This window comes from Oryctolagus cuniculus, chromosome 6 (genome assembly GCF_964237555.1).
Source record: "Oryctolagus cuniculus chromosome 6, mOryCun1.1, whole genome shotgun sequence".
In the NCBI taxonomy this organism is placed as follows: domain Eukaryota; kingdom Metazoa; phylum Chordata; class Mammalia; order Lagomorpha; family Leporidae; genus Oryctolagus; species Oryctolagus cuniculus.
The window spans coordinates 12,543,799-12,567,616 of NC_091437.1; the positions used below are offsets into that span (position 1 = coordinate 12,543,799).

The 23,818-nt window shown below is 52.0% G+C and overlaps 1 protein-coding gene across 6 annotated transcripts in view; it reads left to right on the forward strand.

Moving 5' to 3' along the window:
* Positions 1-23,818, forward strand: part of SNX24 (sorting nexin 24) — a 149,391-nt gene that overhangs the window by 16,545 nt on the left and 109,028 nt on the right. The window contains exon 2 of one of the 6 annotated variants that reach the window (XM_070076043.1): positions 11,350-11,495. The exons of 3 other annotated variants lie outside the window; for them this stretch is intronic. In XM_070076043.1, coding sequence (XP_069932144.1) covers positions 11,350-11,353 — 4 coding nt within the window. In that variant the 3' untranslated portion in view covers positions 11,354-11,495. Of the gene's footprint in view, positions 1-11,349; positions 11,599-22,919; positions 22,940-23,818 lie in introns of those variants that run through there. 2 more of the 6 variants (XM_070076045.1, XM_051844150.2) reach the window with 2 other exon arrangements.

The window sequence follows — 23,818 nt, forward strand, 5'->3', positions numbered from 1 at the left end:
AGTTCGTGGGCCCCTGCTGTTCACTTGCTGTGAAGTGAGTTCCTCGGAAGCGCTGGCCTGTGCTGCAAAGACCCCCATGCGTGACACTGTCACCGTGGCTCAGGCATTGTGTGAGTCCACAGAGGAGGGTGTTGGCAGAAGTACCATGTGCAGGGAAGGCGAATCCGTGTCCCGGGTAGCTGGCTGCCCCTCCCGTGGCAGAGGGAGTCCCAGCTAATCCACCTGCACCAGGTGGCCAGGTGGTCTTTCCGGGGAACGTGGCCGGCTCGGGCACTCAGTGGTGGTCTCTGCCGCTGGCAGATTGGGCTGCAGCCAGATTGGCCTTGGTAATTGGAAGCCCTTGAGCGTAACCTCCTGGCTGCCAGCGTGGCCACTCTGCGTGTTCCCGAGCCGTGGGGCCTGACAGTGGAGCCTGGGGTGAGTGGGTGACAAGCGTTCTGCTCAGGTCACCTTTGCTTCCATTCACATGGAACACAGCTGTCGCCGTAGTTCTCTGGTCTGTTCAGAGCGAGCGTCCGCACACCTCTTCCTCAGATAGCCTTGTCACCGGTTTTCCGTTCATGTTTCTTCCCACCCAGCCACACCGGTGGGCTGCAGCCCCTGAATGGCCTGGATTGCCATTTCTCCTTGGAGCAGAGAGCACAGGCAGGTGCCAGGCCCGCGGTTCTGCCCGCCGGGAAGATTGCCTTTCACCCCCTCAGGGATGTCCCACAAGGGGTGTGGCACCCACTTACAGGTAGCACCCACATACTCTGCAGAACCATCTGTAAACTGCATCTCAGTGGGGGGAGGGCATTGTGGGGGTGGGAGCTGCGGGCGTTTGAGCCACCCTCTGGTGTAACTTGGGTCTGATCGTGCCTACGCCACGGCCGTTTGGAGGAGTATTGCCGTGCCTCCTCAATCTGGGTCGATGGCTCAGTCTCTGCTAAGACCCATTGGTGGGCTGCACGATGGTTCAGGCTGTACTAGGACCCAGTGGTAGGCTCCGAGCTGTTGATCAAAAGGAGAGTACTTGTCCACAGAAGATGGCAGAACCCAGACCCTAGGGGGCCCTCACTGCACTTGGCCAAAGCAGACTGCCAGGCTGCGACCGGCTCCCCTGTCTGCCCCTGGCTGCAGGCACCATCGGCTCACCTGGCCCTGCTGCCCCTGTGGCCGAGTGGCTTGCGTGGCAGCAGGACCTGTTGCAGGAGCTTTCCCCTGTCGGGGCTCCACTCAGAACCAGCAGCTGGGGCCAGCACTGTGGCGCAGCGGGTTAAAGTCCCAGCCTCCCACGCTGGCATCCCATGTGGGTGCCGGTTCAAGTCCTAACTGTTCCTCTTCCCATCCAGCTCCAGATTGGCCCAGTTACGGCCGATGTGGCCATTTGGAAAGTAAACCAGCAGATGGAAGACGTCTCTACCCCTCTCTCTGTCTCTGCCTCTCTCTGTAACTCTATATTTCAAATAAATAAATCTTAAAAAAAAAAAAACTGAGAAAACTCATTTAAAAAAAAAATAAAAAGAACCAGCACTCTGTGGGTCCCTTGGCGAGTGGGCCTGGACAGTGTACCACGTGAGAAGTGTGTTGCTTCCGGGCTCCATCCGTGCTGGCAGGGCTGTCAGCTTAGCTCTGTCTCTGTCTGCAGTTCGACACACACATCTCATCCAGACGCATCTAAAGTAGGCAGGCATGCAGGTTAAAATTGATCGAATTTGTGAACTGGAAGACCACGCCCCTGCTCCTACCTGATGCCTTTGCTACGCCCCTGTGTGGCCTCATTCCCCTACCTGGCCACACCGGGGTGCCCACTAGCCAATCAGGTTAATTAACCACTCCCCTTTGGAGTGGGTTAAAAGCCAGGACATGGTGTGGCCTGGCCTGCTCTTCTTCCCTGACCTCTTGTCAGGACAGGGCTGGCTGTAGCCCCGCGCCTCCAGGGCGCATGGCCTTCGGGCCATGTGCTCTAGGCTTCCTGGCCTGGATGCTCATCCACGTGGCTGGTTCCTGGTGCTTGGTATGAACCCCCATTCACTTCTCTCCCCTAAATAAAGCTCTCACTCTCCTATGCATCTTTCTCACTGAATAAAAGCTTAAAAAGTACCATGCTGCCTCGTTGATCTGTGCCAGTATTTAGAATTCTTCTCTAAATACTAGGCAAGAACCCTCTCGGGCTTATTGATATCAGGGATTTAGTAATACGCCCGTGGTGAAATCATAAGGCACCCCAAATTCTGGTAGCGCGTGTGGCACCCCGGATAGCACTTCGGGGGAACTTTAAGGGGCCACATTTCAGGGTAAAGTTTAGGGGGTCTTGTCCGACTTCACATCCTTTTCTGGATGCAGGCAGAACAGTGTTTGACTAACTGGCTGGGCACGCTGTTGCCCAGTCAAATTGACTCGTGAAGGGAACCCCCTCCTAAAAGTGGAATACACATGGTAATGCTTTTTTTTAAATTAAAAAAAAATACTTATTTGAGAGGTAGAGTTAACAGACAATGAGAAGGAGAGACAAAGATCTTCCATCTCCTGGTTCCCTCCCCAAATGGCCACAACAGTCAGAACTGAGTTGATCTGAAGCCAGGATCTTCTTCCAGGTCTCCCAAGCACTTCAGCCATCTTCTACTGCTTTCCCTGGTGGTGGCAGAGAGCTGGATTGGAAGTGGAGCAGCCGGGACTAGAACTGGCGCCCGTATGGGATGCCGGCACCACAGGCGGAGGATTAACCTGTGCCACACTGCAGGCCCTATGGTAGTGGTTTGTCCCTTGTTTGTGTTCAGGTGAACATAGCATGAGAAAATAAATGTGTTTGTGTCGTCTTCTGTGATGTGTATTTTAGACTGTTTAATCAGTCGTGTAGGTCGAAGTCTCTTCGGGTGCATGTCAGCGGCACGTTTGCGTCCCAGTTTTTAAAACACGGATCATAGTGCAGGGGAGGGAAGATTCTGTGGCAAAGCTGTGTTTTCTTTGCTTACTCTCTGTGAACAATTAGATCTCATTGTCAGTAAAAATTGATGACTGCAGCTTTCAAACTATTGAGCCCGTGCTAATAAATGCAACAGTTGTTCATAATTTGGTGGTAAATGACCTTTAAATGTAGCTGTTTACGGAGGCTGTCCTTGGGGAGCAATTTAACTTCCAAATGACACCCAGGAGTACTTGTTATCATTTAAATATGCTTCCTTTTGTCAATAACAGAATAACAAATACTGGTTAGATTTCTGATGTTGATTCAGATACCAGGAAAACTGCTGAATAAATTAGTGTACATTTGATTTATATTGACCAAAATTTTTTACATTGCTGTGTTACAAGTCAAGGTGATGTGCATTTAAATGCATTGTGGAGCAGAGGTCAGGCCTGACTGACATGAATGCTTGGGCTGTTTTTCATTAACTTTTAAACAGGATCCTAAAATTCCTCCTGCGGTTCTAATTACTAGGAGCAGGACTGAAATTAACTTAAGGCACTATCGCAGACCTTATTTAAAAGTCGATAATGTTGATCATTCCCATAAAAATTATCGGAGTATATTATCGCTACATTTCATCTCATCATTTGTATGGAAATCAGATCTACTTTTTTTCCAGACTAGGAATTCGTTGTCTGTGGTTTCTCCATTGACGGCTTTACAAAAATAAGCTGAAGTAGCACCAGAAAAAAAAAAAAAAAAAAAGCGAAGTAGTGGACAAAAATCTTAGCTGCTCCAGGAAGTACTCTCCCGAGCCAGTGCGCGTTGTGGCACCGTGAGCGTCTCCCTGGGCGCAGGTGCTGTGAGAGTGTGGTTGCAGGGTGAGGATGGAGATGAACCCTGTCAGCGGTCGTTAGCAGTCCAGCCTCGTAGGTGTGCAGGGGCAGCTTTAGTCAGTACCGCATCTGCCTTTGAGAGAGCATCTTCACGCCCAGTGCCCTGCCTTCCCGTCTAAGGATCCTGGGGCAGAAAACGTGTTGCTTCCTGCCGGGACTGTGATCATTTATGCTCTGTGGAAGGATGTTTACTTAACTCACAAGTTGAGAATGGAAATGCACAAGGTTCGGACTTTCTCAGCCATGAAGTCCTTTGTTGTTAAGGAAAATGTGTGCTTGGAGAATTCAGTCTCAGCCTCGCTTGTCTCCCTGAAGCCTTTGCTTTGTGAACTCTGACCTCCTGAGGCCAAAGCACCACTCTGCCTGCCCCTGGGCTTGGCTTAGCAGGGGTCCTTCGCTGCAGGGTTTACCTTGGTGCCTAGGCTTGATGGGTCCAGAACAGAATTAACCCCGTATTGCCCACGAGGGTACAGGAAGTGGCAGTGCTGCAAATGCTGTTAAGACAGAGAAGGAAGTGGAGAGAGTGCGGCTGAAAGTGGAGGGAGAGTGACAGACACACAGTGCGTGTGCGTGCGGCTGGGGTGAATCACTGGGCAGTGGGCAGAGTCCTGCAGCCTTTCTCTGAAGTGCACCTGCTTGTGCAGGGTTGGGGGAAGTGGCTGACAAATGGGAAGACTTCTGGGTTGTCAACTTTGGCCTAAATTGGCATCAGTAGTCGGGTGAAACAGTTTGGTCCAAGGGGCCGGCGTTGTGCTTAGCAGATAAAGCCATGGTGTGATGCCGGTATCCTGTCTGGATGCCAGTTTGTGTCCCAGCTGTTCCACTTCCCATCCAGCTCTCTGCTGATGGCCTGGGAAAGCAGCAGAAGATGGCCCAGGTCCTTGGGCCCCTGCCACCTGTGGCAGACCCAGTTCTAGCTCTTGGCTCCTGGCTTCAACCCTGGCCATTGCAGCCATCTGGGGAGTGAACCAGTGGATGGACAATCTCCCTCTTTGTCTTTTAAATAAATAAATCTTTAAAAAAATTTAGGCTCAAAGCAACCTTTGTATAAAGTGAAGTGCAACCTAGCTTGATGTATAAGGTATTCACAACCTATCTGAATGTATACCCTGGTAACCAAGCAACTCAGTCTCAGCCAATCACAGCGGCTGAACCATCAGCCAGTCCCAGGCTGGATGCCCAGTTACACCAAACTAGTAAGGGAAACCTGGGAACTGTACCCATCAGTTGATCTCTGTATTGCATTTCCTGCTCTTCTAGTTAGGAATTTCAGCTCACTGTGCTGTTCTTGGGGCCATTCGGAACCATCCTGGGTCTGGAACCTGCCCCGTTCTAGAACTTGTCTGCTTAAGACAACTTTGTTAACCCCCCTAGTCTCAGAGTCTGTGCCCCCCAGTCCCATCCCCAGAGGTTGTCAGCACCAGCTTCAGGGGTCTGACTCTAAGGGTGAAGGTGAGCAGTTTGGGGACAGGCTCATGACTGGCACACCATGAGAGGGGAGGGCTTGGTGTCCCGTGCAGTGTGCAGCTGCTGAGTCCAGGGTGCTCATCCCACTGCACGCTGGAGGCACCTGGAAAGCGTTGGCCTAGGCCTTCCCCCAGAGTCTGAATGGTTTGGCGTGTGGAATGAGTGCTAGAAACGACAAGAGGCCCTAGGTGGACTGTGTCCCCAGCATGCTATGCACTAACTATGTCCTGAGGCACATTACGGATCCCAGTACATATTAATAAGCTAGTTCAGTGATTCTCGGGAACTGTTTAGGACTACAGGTTGTCGGGCTTTGTCTCCAGCAGTTCTCGTGTGCCGCAGGCACAGGCTGTGCGGTCAGTAAGCGCCACAGGTGATTTTGGTTAGCATCCCAGCCCTCACACTGTGGGCTGTGTGGCTCACCTTGCTTTGAAACGGGTGCCCTACAGCGTGTGCATTTAACACAAAGGAGAAATGCCAGCCTTGTGACAGTTGTCGTCACCTTCTGATTCGACAGAAGTGGTTCCAGCCCTGGCTTATAAACGCATGGCCTTAAGCAAGCGCTTCTGACCTCAGCCAGTTTGAGGAGCTGCTGAGCAGTCCTTAGTGAGCTTGGGAGGCAGGTGGACTTGGTGCCTTCCTCCTCAGCTTTGCGACCAGCGAGGTGTAGGACTTGCCGGGCCTCGCTGGCCTACGTCGCTGGTCTTGCTTTCTCACAGGTCGAGTTCCAAGCAGCACGTGAGAACCGTGGGCACCTGCTGTGGCTGCTGGTACTTCCCATGGAATTTCTGCCAGTCAGAGCTAATGTGTCCACAAAGGCTCTCCCTCGCATCTAGTGGAATTTCTCTCCCTCCTCTCCTTGGAGTGATCCCATACTTACTTCACTGCATTAAATGAACCTTGAGAAAAAAACAGCATCTCAAAATTTCCCAGTTGGAGGCCAGCATCCCAGGTGCTTCTGTCGCTTCACACGTGAGGACAGGCCAAGAACAGCTACTCCATGGCTTAGCGGCCAATTGACAATAGCTGTGTGTCGATAACAGCGTACTTAGGTGGCATTCCCGCTGCCTTCTTGGCCTTGGGCTCCCGCTTGCTCAAGTCTTTGCTTTCTCAAGGACTTTGTAGAGGAGGGCAGATGCACAGTCCTACGTGTGCAAGGATCTTGGAGACGGCTGCAGCCTGGCAATGTGGTGGAGCCAGTCCCTACTCAGACCCGTTCCTGGGTGCTTGGCTCTGAGCAGAAGTGGGACTTGTGACCCCAGCTCAGCGGTGTGCCTGTCTTACTGGCTCTGATCTGGTATTCCGGAGCATTGGAGCCAGCCCTTGTGAATCAGAAGGAAGCCAGGCTTGTGTTTATTCTGTAATTATGGCCAATCACAGTTCTCGGAGAAGGGGAACAGCAACCTGACTGAGGAGCGAGCCTTGGACTTGTCTGACCCCAGAGAGTCCTGGCCCTGCCACTTCCTCACCACCTGCTTGCGTGCTGTGCACCCCAGCTGTTAAACACGACAGTGACTGCAGCATCATCAGTAGGTGTTGTTCGATCAAATGAAGCCATGAGTGTGAAGTTGGTTCTGTCCTAGCTGATGTGGACGTGTTTCCCTAAACCGTCATACATACAGAGTTTCTGAGTAAGGTAATCCCATAACCCCCTCTGAGCCTGTCCCTTCATTTTAGTCACCACAGCTGAACAAAAGTCAACAGAAGTAATGCTTTTCAAATAAACGTTTGGTAGATAGTCCAGTATGCTAAAGGGTTTTGGAGAGCTCAAGTCAGACTTCCGTTGATCCACGACCTGCTGAGAATGGCTTCCTGTGTCCAGTGGAGTCTGCTGCAGCCAACTAATGCAGCAGCATCAGCAGTGACCAGTGCATGCCGGGAGAGCCGTGGTGCGAAGACCTCATTTTTACGGGAAGGATTCTCACAGGTGGCCCACGAGGTTACATGCCTGTGCTTCAGAAGAGGTCTTTGTTAAGGGTTTGCTGTGATTTGCCTGGCACTTGGACAGCCTGGAGAGAGCATAGCAGGGCAGGAAGGGCTTGGGATTGAAGGTGAGCCAGACCCAGGCCTTACCCTGCTTGTGCCCCATATGCCCTAGTCTCCCCGTTTGTAATGGGGGATGTTGTCCCCAAGAGCTGTCGGGACAGAATGGATGGAATGTCTGAAAAGCCCCTGCACAGCGCAGGGTCTGCACTGAGCATCGTTGTTGTCCCAGGTCTGAGTGTGGGTTGGTCTCTGTTACAAGCAGCACGTGGGGAGTGCTCTTGTAGCCTGTCCTTGCTGCCTTCTCTCGCCGTGTCCTGGGGCATCCCCGTTCTCTCCCTCAGTGGCACCTGCTCAAGGGCTGCAACTGTCTGGAATTCACACTGTGTAGCAGGAAGGAGCCAGCCAGGTAGAGAGCACCTGCCAGGTAGAGGACACCTGCCGGGTAGAGTGCACCTGCCGGGTAGAGGACACCTGCTGGGTAGAGGGCACCTGCCAGGTAGAGAGCACCTGCTGGATAGAGGGCACCTGCTGGGTAGCGGGCACCTGCCAGGTAGATTGCACCTGCCGGGTAGAGGGCACCTGCCAGGTAGAGGGCACCTGCTAGGTAGAGGGCACCTGCTGGGTAGAGGGCACCCGCCGGGTAGAGTGCACCCACCGGGTAGAGGGCACCTACTGGGCAGAGAGCACCTGCCGGGTAGAGTGCACCCAGTCCGCTTGGGCTGCACCTGCCGGGTAGAGTGCACCCACCAGGTACAGAGCACCTGCAGGGTAGAGGGCACTTGCCGGGTAGAGTGCACCCAGTCCGCTTGGGCTGCACCTGCCGGGTAGAGTGCACCCAGCCCGCTTGCTGCCCAAGACTGCAGAGGCTGCTGTGCTGCTGGTGTTACTGAGAGGCCTTGCCGTTGGGCAGTTGTTCTTGAGTGGACCAAGGTCGGTGATCAGGACCCAGCTTGAATTCGGGTCCTGAGGGCGCTGGCCTCGTTGGTGTCAGCGTCATCCTGGCCAGGTAAGGGATTGGAAGGTTGGATTTGGACCGTGCACCCACTTCATTGGCGCTAATTCAGCCAGCAGAAGAGAATTTTCTAGTATTGCCATTAAGCACCTGGAGAGGAACTTAAAACAGACACGCAGTACTAAGAATGGTTCCTACGTGGTAAATTTTGATCATTTGAGGAAGTATTTTGGAAGTTTTAAGAGTCCACGTATGTGTAGATTAGAATATGTAGGAGACATTTTTGCATAAATAATAGACACAGAACCCAAAGTGCCAGTACTGGCTTAGGAAGTTGCGCGCACGTGTGTGTGTGTGTGTGTGTGTGTGTTACAGTAGCTGGAAAGCAGGACAGGTGTTGTGCAGTGGGGTTAGGCTGCCACTTGGGATGCCTGCCTTCCTTATCTGAACCCCGGCTAGACGACAGCTTCCTGTGGGTGTGCACTGAGAGGAGACAGGTGATGGCTCACGCAGATGGGCCCCTAACACCGTGGCGGAGACCCAGATTAAGAGTTCCTGGTTCTGGGCTTTGGTCTGACACACCAGCTGTATTTGGGGCATGAGCCAGTGGGTGGAAAATTTCTCTTTGTCATAGTCTCCCTCTGTCTCTCTGCCTTTCAAAGAAATAAAAATTTTAAAAAGAGCAAAATGTGTAGATTGACTTCTAAGTTCTCTATGCTATTCCATTGGTCTGTGTGTCTGTTTTTATGCCAATACCATCTTGTTTACTGTAACTTTGTAGTACATTTTTAAAAATTATTTTATATATTTGAGAGGTAGAGTTACAGACAGAGGGAGAGACAGAGCAAAAGGTCTTCCATCCACTGGTTCACTCCGCAAATGGCTGCAACAACCAAAGCTGGTCTGATCCAAAGCCAGGAGCCAGGAGCTTCTTCCAGGTCTCCCACACAGAGGCAGGGGCCCAAGCGCTTGGGTCATCTTTTGCTGCTTTCTCAGGCCACAGCAGAGAGCTGGATCAGAAGAGGAACAGGTGGGACAGGAACCAACACCCATATAGGGTGCTGGTACGGCAGGCAGAGAGGGTTAGCATACTATGCCACAGTGCAGGCCCCTGTAATACATTTTAAAGTTAACTATTTAATTTTCCTTTTTAATCAGGGTTACTTTGGCTATTTAGGGTCTTTTGTGGCTCCATACAAATTTTAAAAGTGTTTTTTTTTTCTGTTTCTGTGATGAATGTCATTGGCATTTTGGTAAGCATTACATTGAATCTGTAGGTTGCTTTGATATTAGACATTTTAACAACATTCTTTCAATCCATGAACATGGAATTTCCTTCGTGTGTGTGTGTGTGTGTGTGTGTGTGGTCATCAGTTTGTTTCACCAGTATTGTGTGACTTTCATTGACGAGCTCATTTCAATTTCTTGGCTGGGTGTATTCCTGGCCCTCAGTGGGGGTGGGGCTGAATGGGAGTGGGGTGGTTGTGTGTGACTGTTGTGAATGAGGTTGCTTTCTTGATATCTTTTATTTTTAATGATTTATTTGTTTCTTTGAAGGGCAGAATGACAGAGAGGGAGGGAGGAAGGGAGAAGGGTGGGGTGGGGTGAGAGAGAGAAATCTTTCATCTGCTGGTTCACTCCCCAGATGGCTGCAACAAATAGGGCTGGGCCGCGTTGAAGCCAGGAGCCTGGAGCTTCTTCCGGGTCTCTCATGTGGGTGCAACAGCCAAAGCCATGGGTCATTTCTGTTTTCCCAGGCACATTAGCAGGAAGCTGGATCAGCAGTCGAGCAGCTGGATCTCAAAGTGGTGCCCATGTGGGATTCCAGCTTTGCAGGCAGCAGCTTTATCTGCTGTGCCTCAGTGCCAGCCCCTGTTTATCTATTCTAATAGGTTTTTGGTCATGTCTCTAGATTTTTCTAGATATAAAATCATGTCACCTACAAGCAGGGACATTGGACTTCCTCCTGTCCTACCTGGATGTACATCATTGCTTTACTTGTTTTATTGCCCTGGCCAAGCTTTCTAATGCTGTGTTGAACAACAGGCAGGCTTTCTGCCAAGTGGTTAAGGTACATGTTGGCTCTCCCAAGTCCCACATCAGAGCCCCTGGGTTTAAGTCTCAACTCCATTCTCAGTTACAGCTTCCTCCTGGTCACACCCTGGGAAGCAGTGTGTTGCGGCTCCATTTAGTTGGGTCCCTGCTGCTCATATAGAAGAAGTGGATTGAATTCCCAGCTTTGGCCTGGCTCACTGATTGCATGTACTGACCCATCCTATGGCTGTGGCATGCGTCCTACTTGGTCACGATGTGTCATCTTTGGCTTGGCCAGTGTTTTTTGAGTATTCTTTGATTTATTTACGGGGATATTGTTCTGCAATTTTTTGTTGTGTCTTTGGTGTTGGTATTAGGGTGATGCTGAATTTGTAGATTGGATTTGGAAGAGTTCCTTCTTTTATAGGTCTTTGGAATAGCTGGAGGAGAATTGGTGTTAGCTCTCACTTACGAGTTTTATAAAATTTAGCAATGTGCCTGGGCTTTTTTTTTTTTTTTTTGATAGCGTTACAGACTGTGAGTGGGAAGAGACAGAAAGTTCTTCCATCCCCTGGTTCACTCCCCAGATGTCTGCAGCCAGGAGCTTTTTCTGGGTCTTCCACGGAGGTGCAGGGGCCTAAGGACTTGGGCGGGCTTTTACTGCCTTCCTAGGCCATAGTAGAGAGTTGAATTGGAAGTGGAACAGCTGGGACTAGAACTGGCACCCATATGGGATGCCGGCACTGCAGGGGGAGGATTAGCCCACTGCGCCACAGCTCCGGCCCCAGGCTTTTCTTTATTGGGAGGATTTTTATTACTGATTTGATCTGATTACTTGTCATTTTCTCTGTCCTCCTGGTTCAGCTTAGTTTATTTGTGTTCAGAGATATATTAATTTCTTCTAGATTATCCAATTTGTTGGTATTCGGTTGTCTGTAACAGTCCCTCGTGATCTCTTGATTTTGTGTGATACCAGTTGTAATGGATCCTTTTTCATCTCTGATTTTATTTGGGCCTCCCCCTCTTTTTTCTTTTTTAAAAATGTATTTATTTGACATGGAATGATAGAGAAAGAGACTGATTGATTGACTGATCCATCTTCCATCCTGTGGTTCACTCCCCAGATGACTACAGTGGCTGGAGCTGGTGCAGGCCAACATCAGAAACTCTATCCAGGTCTCCCACGTGGGTGTTAAGGGCCCACGTACTTGAAGCATCATCGGCTGACTCCCAGCCACATCAGCAGGAAGCTGGGTGGGAAGCAGAGCAGGTGGGACTCTAACCAGCACTGTAACATGGAATGCTGGCGTCTCCAGCCAAGGCTAGCCTGCGTTGCCACAACACTGACTGCTTAGCTGTGTTTTGCATACCAGGTAGGATCTAAATGAGCAAAAGGTGCAGGAATCCATGCCCTCCACCCCGCCCCATGGTAGATAATAATGAACAGTACATCAGGGGCATGGGCATGGGAGAAGAGCAGCTTCCTGTATATAGGGGGTCAGCCATGGTGGAGGAGGGAATACTGATACACAGAGCCACACTGCGGGGGTCCTGGGGGGCAGTCCTGTCCATGGGCTCCTGGAGGGTGGACAGTAAGCAGATGTTGGAGCTGTCAGCGCCCCGCTCTGGTGGAGTTGGGGAGCAGGAGGTGCTTTGGGGAGGTGGGGAAGGGGCTGTCCCGTCACAGGGTCTCCTGGTCTTTGAGCGGTATGGGTAGGACCTGCACAAGTAGCTCTGGGAACTGTGCTTGGGCCAGGCTGGGCCAGCAGCTGCCTTGTGCCGGAGCAAGCAAGGCCGTGGAGAAGCCTGTGGACCGTGCAGTGCCCTGGGGCTGAGGAAACCCTGCTGGCCGCCGCCACCGAGGTGCCCCGGGCGCTCCCAGCGGGGTTCAGTGGCATCGCCTGTGGCACCGCCGCTGTGGCCCAGGGTGAAGGTTTGGGCTGGGGCGCACGTGTCAGAGGCTTCAGGCGCTGGCAGCTCCAAGAATGAGAGGAACAAGGAATGAAACGTCGCATCTCCATCCTCCTCTGCTCCCCTCTGCTCCCTGCATCCCCGGACTGCACCCCTGCCAGCCCCCGCGGTCGCCTCGTGGTCTTCTGCCTGCGGGAAGCCTTCCCTGCCCCTGCCCCGAGCTGATGCACTTGCATTTTCCCCTCAGCACACCAAGTCGGGTTTCACTTCCTCCCAACAGCTGATGGGCAGATTTTCACTTCTACCCCAGTTGGCTCCTTCCTCCCTTGGCTGTGTCTTCGAGCCTACAAAGCAGACCCACGTGTGGGGACTCCCCGCTGGCCCTCCTCTCTGGGTGGCCCTGCTCCAGGGGACAGGAGCCCTGAGGCCATGGCCTGCAGGTGGCTGTGGCACCCCTGTGCTGCCTGTAGTGCAGCTTGATCCTGGCTTTTCCTGGACAGGAGCAGCAGGGGTGGGGTTGGGGGGGACCACTGGGCAGAATGATGGCTGACCTGGGAGCCCGCGAGCAGCTCTCCTGCAGTGAGTGAAGGAAGTGGGTAGTGGGAGAAGGGTCTCCTGGGGACCGGTGTCTGGGATACCGAGGTGGGGAGTCGATGCTGCTTCCTGTTTGGTCCACAGAGTGGGAAGGTTTCCTTGCCTCCTTGCAGGCAGCATGCAGGTGGTTGGTTCAGTCGAAGCTGTGGGGTCCTGGGGCCCAGTAGCAGCAAGGTCAGGGAGGGTGAGGGGCTGCGGGGGATAGAGGGTGGGGGAACTCGGACCCTGCAGATGCCGGGGGGGGGGGGGGACTTGGACCCTGCAGATGCTTTGACTGTGGCAGGAGGGAGAGCAGTCAGCGGCAGGAAGGGAGGTGGGGTCAGGTGCCGGCTTTTCCTGAATCCCTCCGTGACCTTGACTGTCAAGGTCACGGAGGGCAGTGGAGCCCGAGGGACTTTGGGGAGAGGGAGTATAGGTGGGAAGGAACCCCTGGAAGCAGGCTGAGGTGTTTGGAGGGGCTTTGCTGGTGGCAAGCTTGGACTTGTGCCTGTAAATCCAACGTATGACCGAGGCATGTAACCCACGTACACGTCATGTACGAGATCATTGATAGCACTTTTGCAGTGGCTTGTTGAAGTCTGGTGTTTGCACACTCGCAGGCCTTCTCCTTTTGGACTGGCCATGTTTCCAGTGCTGTTTGGCATCAGGGGGTGGGCGCTGCGGTGCTGGGTGGGGCGCATCGAGAGAACAGGATGGGCCTGGCTTCCAGCAGTCCTGGGGAGGCCGGAGCTCATCTCCACTCTAAGACTTCGTGGCTCCTGCTGGAATCCAAGCGACTTTTGTGTGTCTGCACCATCCACTCCCAATCATTTTCTCAGTGGGGGTCTGTTTGCTTGCACTCACCCTGTCCGCAGGTGGATGTGTGGAATTAGGAAGTAGGCTTGGAGGGGGCTCCAGTGCCACTGCAGGGGCTCACTTCCCACACTTCCCACCCCTGTCAGTTACAAGCCGTGAGACATGGGTTAGCGACCTCTCTGTGCCTCAGTTCCCTTACCTCCACAGCAGGAATGGGGCCAGTGTTGTGCAGGGCGTTAAAGCGCTTCTGGCATCGCTGGCATCTTGTGGTGGAGCACTGGGTGAGTCCCAGCTGCTGTGCCTCCTGTGGGCCTGGGAAAGCAATCAACATGGTCCAAGGACTCGGGCCCCCGCCACCCATTTCAGAGAGCCTGATGGAGTTCCTGGCTCCTGGCTTTGTTGTGGCCATTTGGAGGATGAACTGGCAAGTGGAAGATCTCTCTCTGCTGCTCTGCCTTTCAAAGAAGTAAATAAATCTGAAAGAAAAAGAAAAAGCAGGAATAGGAGTCGGCACTGGGGAACAGTGAGTTGGGTCGTCACTTGGGCTGCCTGCATCTCAGTTTGGAGTGCCTGGTTACAGTCCTGGTGACTCTGCCTTCTGTCCAGAGACTTGCTGATGTGCCTGGGAAGCAGCGGGTGAGCGCTCAGGTCCTTGAGTTCTGCCACCCATGTGGGAGCATCCGATTGAGCTACTGGCTTGTGGCTTTGGCCTCACCCAGCCCCGGCTCTTGCTGCCATGTGAAGAGTGAACTGGAAGATGGGAGGTGTTTCTATATCTTTCTCTCTGTCATTCTTTCAAATAAATAAATATATACAGTATAGATAAATATTTTTAAAAATAGGAATAGTGGTGGTACATTTTCATTAAGTGAAATTCTGTCTTATAGGACTGTTACAAAAATGAAATGTAGAGCTTAGAATAGTACCTAACCCAAAAGTAAATTAACAAGTAAATTAAATTTTAAAAGAAAGTATTCAGACTACTTTATTTGAATCAATGTTAATCATAATTGTAGATAAAAAAAATAAAAACTTGGGGAGGGCACTAGTACTTTATGAAACGTTAAAGTCAGAGTTTAAACTAAAAATGTCTGCTTCAGTCTTGTGATTTCTTTGGAAAACTATGAGAACACCTGGAAAGTTTGGCATTTATTAAGAATAATATGTGGGGCACTGCTCAGAATGTTACTGTTAGAAGCTGCCGTTCGGTGGGAGCTGAGCTCTCTGTAACGTAATAGAAGAGCGGACTTGGAGCGAGATGCCCGTGTTTCTGAGAAGTGTGCTGCTGACATAGGACAGCCTTGTTTGCCTGCATCGCCCTTTGGAAAAACTTTTTCATTAAAAACCTCTGAATGAAGAGGCTGTTAGAATGGAGCTAGGGCGGGGGGGTGGCAGGGGAACCATGTAAAAGCTGCTGCCCACGTGCCCTGTTCCTTTCAAATAAGCCTTTATAATAACTGGATCCTGGTACCCATCCGCAGGTGTGGGTGCAGGGACATGCCCGCCTGCAGCGTCCAGCTCAGCCCTCCACATGGGGCCCCAGGTTGGTTTTTGCCTGGAAAAGCTGAGAGTGGACCTGATGCAAGTGTTTAGTCTGCAAAGCCTCATTGTACTTATCATACCAGAAAAGAACAATGTTGTGTTGTGTTGTGGTCATAATAGAAGCCAACTCCGCTTGTTCACGGAAGCTGAGCTCCTAGAGATAAGGGAAGCAGAATAATAGAGTGCATTGGAAAGAGTGGAGTGTAATTATTTGTGGCCTGTCAGGTGCACCCTCTGCAGCCCCGAGTGATCCAGATCTGGGAACTCTGCACGGCTCGGCACACTCACTACCGGCAGCATCAGGGAGATCTCCCCACGCCGTGGACAGCGCCGAAATTGCTTCAGTTTGTCATGTACCAGGCATGCCGGCCTCACACAATATGATTTGGTTGCAAATGGGCCTGGCCCCGAAGCCCCGGAACACGTTCTGTGGTATCTGACTCTTGGCCTGCGATTTGTCACGTCCCGGCTGCTATCAGCAAACTACAGTAACTTTAATAGATTCTGACGGTTCCCTCAGAGGAGCGCGGGGCACGGGTGGGACTCTCCTGGCCAACGATGGCTGCGCCTTTTAAAAGGAAAAAAAAAATACAATGCATTGTACAGTTTAATTTTTATGAACCATGTTGTTTGTTTTCCATCTTTAAAGGAGTAGCCTCTTTGGAGATGTGTTAGTGGCAGCAGAGTGGGCTCTGAGAAGCCACCGCTGTGGGCGTGGAACCACGTAACGGAGTGCTTGCTGTGAGTCCATTGCGACTCGGCATCTGGCCCCTGCAGTAGCGGCTGTGCTGGACGTGTGTCAGAAATGCGGACTCTCTGGGGTCGCTCTCTGCACCTGCAGACTCTCAGGTGTGGCTCTGCCCCTGCAGACTGGGGCCCTGCGTTTGCCCAGATCCCCGGGCGGGGGTGGGGTGAGGGCACCCACATACAGGCTGGCGTTGGAGAAAGCATGGATCGTGGCCATTTGGTCAGTTGTGCCGGGCTTCAGATTCCTCTTAGGCAGAGTGGGGATTGTGATAACTGCGTCATTTGGCTTTTCTGAGAATGCCATAGAATTAAGTCTTTGTTGATAGAGTTACGGATTTTTAAATATCTCTGTAGCTCTGTCTGTATCAAGTGCCTGACATGGACCAAGTGGAGGTCGGTGGAGGATCTGTATACCGGTAGCCCCACAGACTTTGTCTAGGGACGTGGGCGTGATAGTGAAATAATTCTCCTTCAGGTGGTTTCCTTGACACAGGGATCGTGAGTTTCTGTAGAGCAGTGCTGGCTGACCACGGCTGACTGCAGAGTTGAGATGCCACTCACTGGCCCTTCCGTGCTGTGCTGGGGAAAGGCACATCTGAAACAGAAGAGGCCAACAGGTCCCACGGCGCCCGTGTTGGGGGTCCGCTGTTGAGGGATGTTGCTTCCTCCTGCCCCTCTCCCAGCCTTTGCTCTTCCAGCTCACTCTCAGGGTTCTGCACCTGTCGCTCAGAGCCTGGTCCACAGTGGCCAGGGAGGCACCACCTGGTGCCCTCGGCCCCTCCCGCTCCAGGGTCTTCTGTGTGGGGGTTTGGAATCTCCGCAGCTCCTCCCCACTTGGGCATCATCCTCCCCGCCGCTGCTGTGAGATCCGTGGCTTCCTCCTTCACTCCCTGCAGTGAGGCCTCACGATCCTGAGGTTCGTGGGGTCTGAGAGCACCCATCTCTGTGGTGGGTGTGAACTTATCTTCAGATGGGTCTCCAGCATCATTGCTAGGAACATGGGGCGGGAGGAAGGGTGCACTTACGCTGAGTCTGCTGGCTTAGCTCGGAGTCAGGCTGCCCCTCTTTGCCCGTGGGCCTGTCTTGAGCCGGAAGTTAAGGAATCAGCAAGTTTAAATAAGAACAGAGATTGAGAGGAGCTTGGGTTTGGGAAAGTCAGAGTGAATGTGCTGAGAGGCTCGTGGAAGGAGCCTGGTGCCTGCTGGAGACCGGAGGGGTTCAGGGTGGCCGTTGGCATCCATGGGCCTGGGGACAGTGGAGGGGTCGAAGGAGCCTGGTGCCTGCTGGAGACTGGAGGGGTTCAGGGTGGCCGTTGGCATCCATGGGCCTGGGGACAGTGGAGGGGTGGAAGGAGCCTGGTGCCTGCTGGAGACTGGAGGGTTCAGGGTGGCCTCGGGACAGTGTTGGGGAGGGGCTCAAGCTTTGTGTGGAGAGCTTGGACTTGAGTTAAATTAAGACCAAAGATATTTAGTTGACTTTTGATGGTGGCAAAGCTTGCATTTTTAGTACTTACTTTGCAAATAACTGTACTAATACTCACCTTTATAAAAGAAAATGGGAGTTTTTTGAAAGTTGTCTGCTTACTTTGATTACAAACACATTTCTGCCACTCTGCTTTCTGATTACCAGGTTTGATTCCTACTTTTTTCTCTTTTTTATCTTTTGTCAAGTGATGCTTTTCTTCTTTTTGTGTATCTCATCAGCCATTTTGGAACCTATTTATTTAGATATTTAATATTAAAATGTTGGCTTTTATCCTATACTGTATACATTTTTTAAAATTGATGAGGTTTTTAAAAATTTATTTCTTTGAGAGGTAGAGTTAAAGAGGGAGAGAGAGAGAGAGAGAAACAGATCTTCCATCCTCTGGTTCACTCTCCAAATGGCTGCAGTGGCTGGAGCTGGGTCAATCCAAAGCCAGGTGTCAGGAGTGTCTGCCCTGTCTCCCACACAGGTGTGGAGGCCCAAGCACTTGGTCCATCCTCCACTGCTTTCCCAGGCCATTAGCAAAGAGCTCAATTGAAAGCGGAGCAGCTGGAACTTGAATTGGTGTCCATATGGGATGCTGGCGACATAGGCAGTGGCTTTACCTGCTACACCACAGCATTGGCCCTAGTTTTCTAATTACATTTAAGGTCATGCATGATTGTTTTTCTTTCCGCAGCAAGGCAGGAACCTTAGCAGATCCTAATTAGTGTACTCCCGCATCCTGTTTCCTTGAGTTGCTATAGGGAATCTAGAATATTTAGTTCAGTTTCAATTTTTTAAACAAAAGTTATTTTAAAAGCAGAGTTTTGGCAATGACTGTACTCAGAATTTTTTTCTTTTAATCCATTATTTCTCTCTGGACATACTTTAAAAAAAAAAAAAGATTCTGTTGTTAAAAAAGAGAGGGGGAGAGATACAGAGAAAGAGAGATACCTTCCATCAGCTGGTTCCCACCCAGATGGCTGCATTGTCTGGGGCTGGGCCAGACTGAAGCCAGAATCCACAAGCTTCTTCTGGGTCTTCTACATGGGTGGCCTGGGCACAAGTACTTGGGCCATCTTCTGCTGCTTTCCCCTGGCACATTAGCAGGAAGCCGGATGGGAAGTGGAGCAGCAGGGACATGAACTGTTGCCCATACAGGATGCTGGCGTTGCAGACGGCAGCTTAACCCGCCATGCCACTGCACTGACCCCCAAGCTGACATTCTTTAAAAAAATAATGACCACTTCTTTCCTCTTTTCCTTGTTCCCTCCCTCCCTGTCATCTTTCCTATTTTTGTGAGAAGAGAGAGACACAGAGAGCTCTGATCTGCTGGTTCACTTCCTGAATGTCCACAACACCCAGAGGTGGGCCAGAGCCAGGAGCTGGCAGCTCTGTCCAGGTCTCCCATTGAGGGTGGTGGGAACCCAGGGACGTGAGCCGCCGCTGCTGCTTCCCAGGGTCTGTGTTAGCAGGAAGCTAGAGTCGAGAGTCAGACCTGGGAGTATGGAACCCAGGCCCTCCGGTACAGCACCCGGTGTCTTTTTTTTTTTTATTTTTTTTATTTTTTTTTTTTGACAGGCAGAGTGGACAGTGAGAGAGAGAGAGACAGAGAGAAAGGTCTTCCTTTGCCGTTGGTTCACCCTCCAATGGCCGCCGCGGCCGGCGTGCTGCGGCCGGCGCACCACGCTGATCCGATGGCAGGAGCCAGGAGCCAGGTGCTTTTCCTGGTCTCCCATGGGGTGCAGGGCCCAAGCACCTGGGCCATCCTCCACTGCACTCCCTGGCCACAGCAGAGGGCTGGCCTGGAAGAGGGGCAACCGGGACAGAATCCGGCGCCCCGACCGGGACTAGAACCCGGTGTGCCGGCGCCGCTAGGCGGAGGATTAGCCTAGTGAGCCGCGGCGCCGGCCCAGCACCCGGTGTCTTAACTGGCGTCTTCATCACTGGCCTGGACGGCCAGCTCCTGGGCTCACCTTTTATTTGCATTTAATGTTAAGCAAGGATCTCTAAGTGATAAACGTTAGATAAATTAATAAAAGGAAAGAATAAATAAATGAGCCGTCCGTCTGTCCAGGTGGGCTTCATTTTGTCCGTTCTCTGGGTTGACATTCTGGCTCCACTCCCGATGCTGGGATGTCATTCATCATATCGTCTCGATCCTCTCGTGGCGCCTGTTGTAGCTGCGACGTCTGCCGTGCACCCGATGCCACTTAGCGTTCAGGAATGTGCTCTCTCTGTGACAGCCCCTAAGACGTCTCCAGCACAGGGTGCGCGGGAGGGAACTTGCTCTCACTCACGCTGCTCCCTCTGCGCGCTTGTCCCGTCTGCCAGTGCCTGCCCTGTTGAACACTGCCAAGTTCAGATCCCAGGAGCTTGTAGACGTGTGTGGAGGCCTCCTGTCCTGTCCTGTGTGCCCTGTAGTGACTCTGTCTGTGAATGTCCTCGCGCTCTCCCCGTGACCTGGAGTTTCACAAGATTGCTCTTCACTTGGCCAGTTCTGTCTTCAGCTCTGTCTGGCCTGGGGTTTGCGGGAACCGCGGAGTGCTGGGTTTCACTGGCTGTCCTGCATCCACTCAGGGTTCACACTCAGTTCCTGTTCATGTCTATCTTTGCCTGTTTCGCTCCACTTGCCTTAGCTTTTTGCTTTTTAATTTCCTCGCTCCCTTCCAGTGGATGAAATGTTCTGAAAACATTTTCAGCGAGTTCTGTCACTTGTGTGTTTTCTGACTGTGGTTTGTTGACTGCTCTCGTGGCTTGGAGCCTTGGTCTGCAGGCTCACCCCGCCCGTGGTGTTAGCTTAGCCTAGTGCTCTGCTGGACTCGCTGTCCTGTGCGGTCCTCCCGGTGTCTCGTTCACAGCGGGGCCCTGTCCCTTAGAGGGACTCGCAGGACAGGAAAGAGGAGGCCTCAGTCCCATCCCTGCCGCTCCTGATCGCTCACCTGAGTATTTGTTTCTATTTCTCGGCCTCGTTTCCTCTTTAGCAGTCGGAGCTCAGGCTGGTAGCTAACTTGAGCTTTGGTTTTGATGATTCAGTGAGGGTTGCTCAGAACTCTGTGTGGCTCATGGCTCATAATGAGAGCTCAGTAAGTGTGTGTGTGTGTGTGTGTGTGTGTGTGTTTAGAGATCTTATTTTATTTATTTGAAAGGCAGAGTTACAGAGGCAGAGAGAGAGAAAGGTCTTCGGTCCGCTGGTTCTCTCCCCAGATGGCCACAATGGCCGGAGCTGCGCTGATCCAAAGCCAGGAGCTTCTTGTAGGGCTCCCGTGCGGTGCAGGGACCCAAGCACTTGGCCATCTTCCACTGCTTTCCCAGGCCACAGCAGAGAGCTCGATTGGAAGTGGAGCAGTCAGAACTCAAACTGGAGCCCATATGGGATGCCGGCACTGCAGACGGCAGCTTTACCTGCTATGCCGCGGTGCCGGCCCTCTCTAAGTGTTCTGCTCATGTTGGAAATACAGCAGAAGCAGAATGAGCAGCCAGATGGGGCCCCACACCTGGTCTCAGCCACACGCTGCCCCTCAGATGCACAGCTTCCTTTAGGCCACAGCTCCAGGGTGCCAGGCCAGCCCCCAGCTTCAAGCAGAGACAGTCCTGGCTGCTGCAACCCCATCCCCTCAAAATGTGCTTCTGATCCCAGTTACACCACAGGAAACGGACTACCGTCCCCGCTGCCTGCCTCTGGTCTTGGGGTTCAGCAGGCTGTAGATGTTATGGGGGACAAGGACATTATTTTTACTTTATTTTGAAATAATTTTAAGTGTACCAAAAAGTTGCAGGCGTAACAAAGAATTCTTGTTTCTGTATACCCAGGTTCATCAGTTTTTCTCATCTTGCCACTTTATCCTCTACCCCTGATAAATATAAATAAATAAACACACACACACACACACACACACACACACACCTTGCGCCATTTGGTCATAAGTTGCATACGTTCTGCCTCTTGACCCCTCATTATTTCATCATTCGTAAGGACAAGGTTGTTCTCTTAGCATCGCCACAGTAAAATTGTCAAGGGTACAAATGTAGCATTCACGCTGCTTTGTCTCCCGTATTCCAGGCTCGTCAGTTGTCCCAGTGATGTCCGTTGTAACTTTTACTTTCCCTAGCCCAGGACGCAGGCACATGTGCTGTTTAGTTGTCAGGTCTTTGTGTGTGTCCTTTAGTCCGGAGCTGTCTCCTGGCCTGGCAGCGTCTTCCACGGAACTGATGTTTGTGAGGGACAGGGCGGTGCTTTCATAGACCGTCTCCCGTTGGACGTCGTCTGATGGGCAGGTTTGGGACAGGCAAAGCCGTGAGTGACGCTGCGTCCTCTGGGCTGTGACATCAGGCTCCTGTGTTACCTGCTTGCCTCTGAGTGCTTTGACCACTTGGTCAGGTTCTGTGGTTTTCTCTGCGGTGCCCTTACTGCTTTTCTTGTTGAAGTTAATAAGTAGCACTGGGCAGGCCTTGACATCCCGTAAATACTCCATTCCTCAGCATTCCTGATGATTCTTGCCTGAATGTCTTACCCTGATGTCAAAATGGCAACTTTTATTTATTTATTTATTTGTTTATTAAAGATTTATTTATTTATTTGTAAAAAGTTACAGACAGAGAGGGAGAAGTCTTCCACCCACTGATTTACTCCCCAGATGGCTGCAAGGATTGGAACTGGGCCAATCCGAAGCCAGGAGCCTGGAGTTTATTCCGGGTCTCCCACATGAGTGCAGGGGCCCAAGCACCTGGGCCATCTTCTGCTGCTTTCCCAGGCCACAGCAGAGAGCTGGACCGGAAGGGCAGCAGCCAGGACCTAAACTGCCGCCTGTGTGGGATGCCGGCACCGTATCAGATGCTTAGCCTGCTATGCCACAGCGCTGGCCCCTACAATATAGTTTCTATAAAAGTATTTGTTTGTTTATTTGAAAGATTGAAGGAGAGGCCTTCCATCCACTGGTTCACTCCCCAAATGGCTGCACGTGGCCCATCGTCTCCTGCTTTCCCAAAAGCATGAGCTGGGAGCTGGATCGGAAGGGGAAGCAGCCGGGACTCAAATCGGTGCTCCAACGTTGGTTCACCCAGTAAGTCACGATGCTGACCCCAAGGGGCTTTTTTTAAAACACGTGGTTTTTTTTGTTATTACCTTATGCTCCACGCCTGTGCTCTTCCAGGAGAAGGCCCCTCGATCAGTGGATGTTAGGGATTGTGTGGGCCCTGGTCTGGGTGTCTGCGGGCGGGCTGACCCGCAGAGCCTCATTCTGCATTCTCAGTGGCGGGGCGGGGCTGTCTGTGAGGAAGCGTGTCGGTGTGTGCGTGGCCTGGAGGTGCCGTTGAGTGTGAGGTGTGGGTGCCAGCCTGGCTGGGCCCGGGTAGAGCCTGTAATGCCGGGAGCGCCCTCAGCCAACAGGGTAGGGCAGGGGGGGAGGGGTGCAGGTGTGCCCTTTGCCCCCCTGCCCGTGACTGAGAAGGAGTCTTGAAAGCCAAGTGCGGGAGCACCGGGCAGCTCGCCGGCTGCTGTGTTTGCCGCGCTTTCTTCGGCTCTCAGTCTTTGCACACCGACTGTATTTGCACTTGTTGGAAGAATCAGCCCTGAATTTCCACACCACAGCCCCTTGGCCAGGGGTTGCCGGGAGCGGTGGTCTGTGCCTGAACTCACCGTGATGATGGTTGCAGATGGTGGGTTTCTTCTGTTGCGTCTTCTGCATGAACTCTGAGAGATTCATGGCTTTTTTTTTTTATAAGTTTTCTGCTGCTGTTATTCTTCCTCCTCTACCTTTCCCTGTCCTTTTGACGGACCCTGCTTGCTTTCTGTCTGACCAGGTGTGCGCGTTCCCCTTGCCCTTCACTGGGTTTTTCCAAGGCTGCCTGCCTGCTTGTGGTCAGCGTATGGTCCATAGAGACCCAGGGCTGAGTGGCAGCTGTGCCGTGGTTTCTCTTTGCTTCTGGAACTTTTCCGTGGAACTAAGAAATGCACTTGCTGTGTGCATACATGCAAGTATTTATGATACAGGGGTTGGTGGCATGCAGTCACCTGTGCGTGGTGATGTTCCCGGCCGGGGATGGGCGCTCACACTTGAGCGGTGTCCCCGTGAGAGTGTCCTGGGGCTGAAAATGTCCTGTCGCCTTCAGGGGCTTTTGGGTGGTTTTCAGTACTTTCCTCTCGCTAGTAATGCTTGTGTAGCTGGTGGTTTTTAATGAACAGTTGCCTCCTCCTAGCTCTGCTTGTTGTCAGGATGAGCAGTGAGGTGCATTTTCTGTCCCGGAAGTGTGGCCGGCTTGTGGGAGGATGTGCCTAGCAGGGAGCGGGACTGGAAAGCCGCTGTAGTCTGGTGCTGGGCGCTTTACTGGAATCCAGATACTCTCAGTTCCTAGTATTGGCTGCACCATCTTGCACAAGTGGGATGAGACGAATAATGTGGGGCATGAGTATTATGCTGTCGTCTAGCTTCGAAGGAAAAATGAAATAGCATTTTTAGGTTAAAGTAAATACTTTTCACTGAGTCACCATTCAGTAGGTGTATTAAGCGACAAGTGTGATGTTTCAGTCGCTGCATT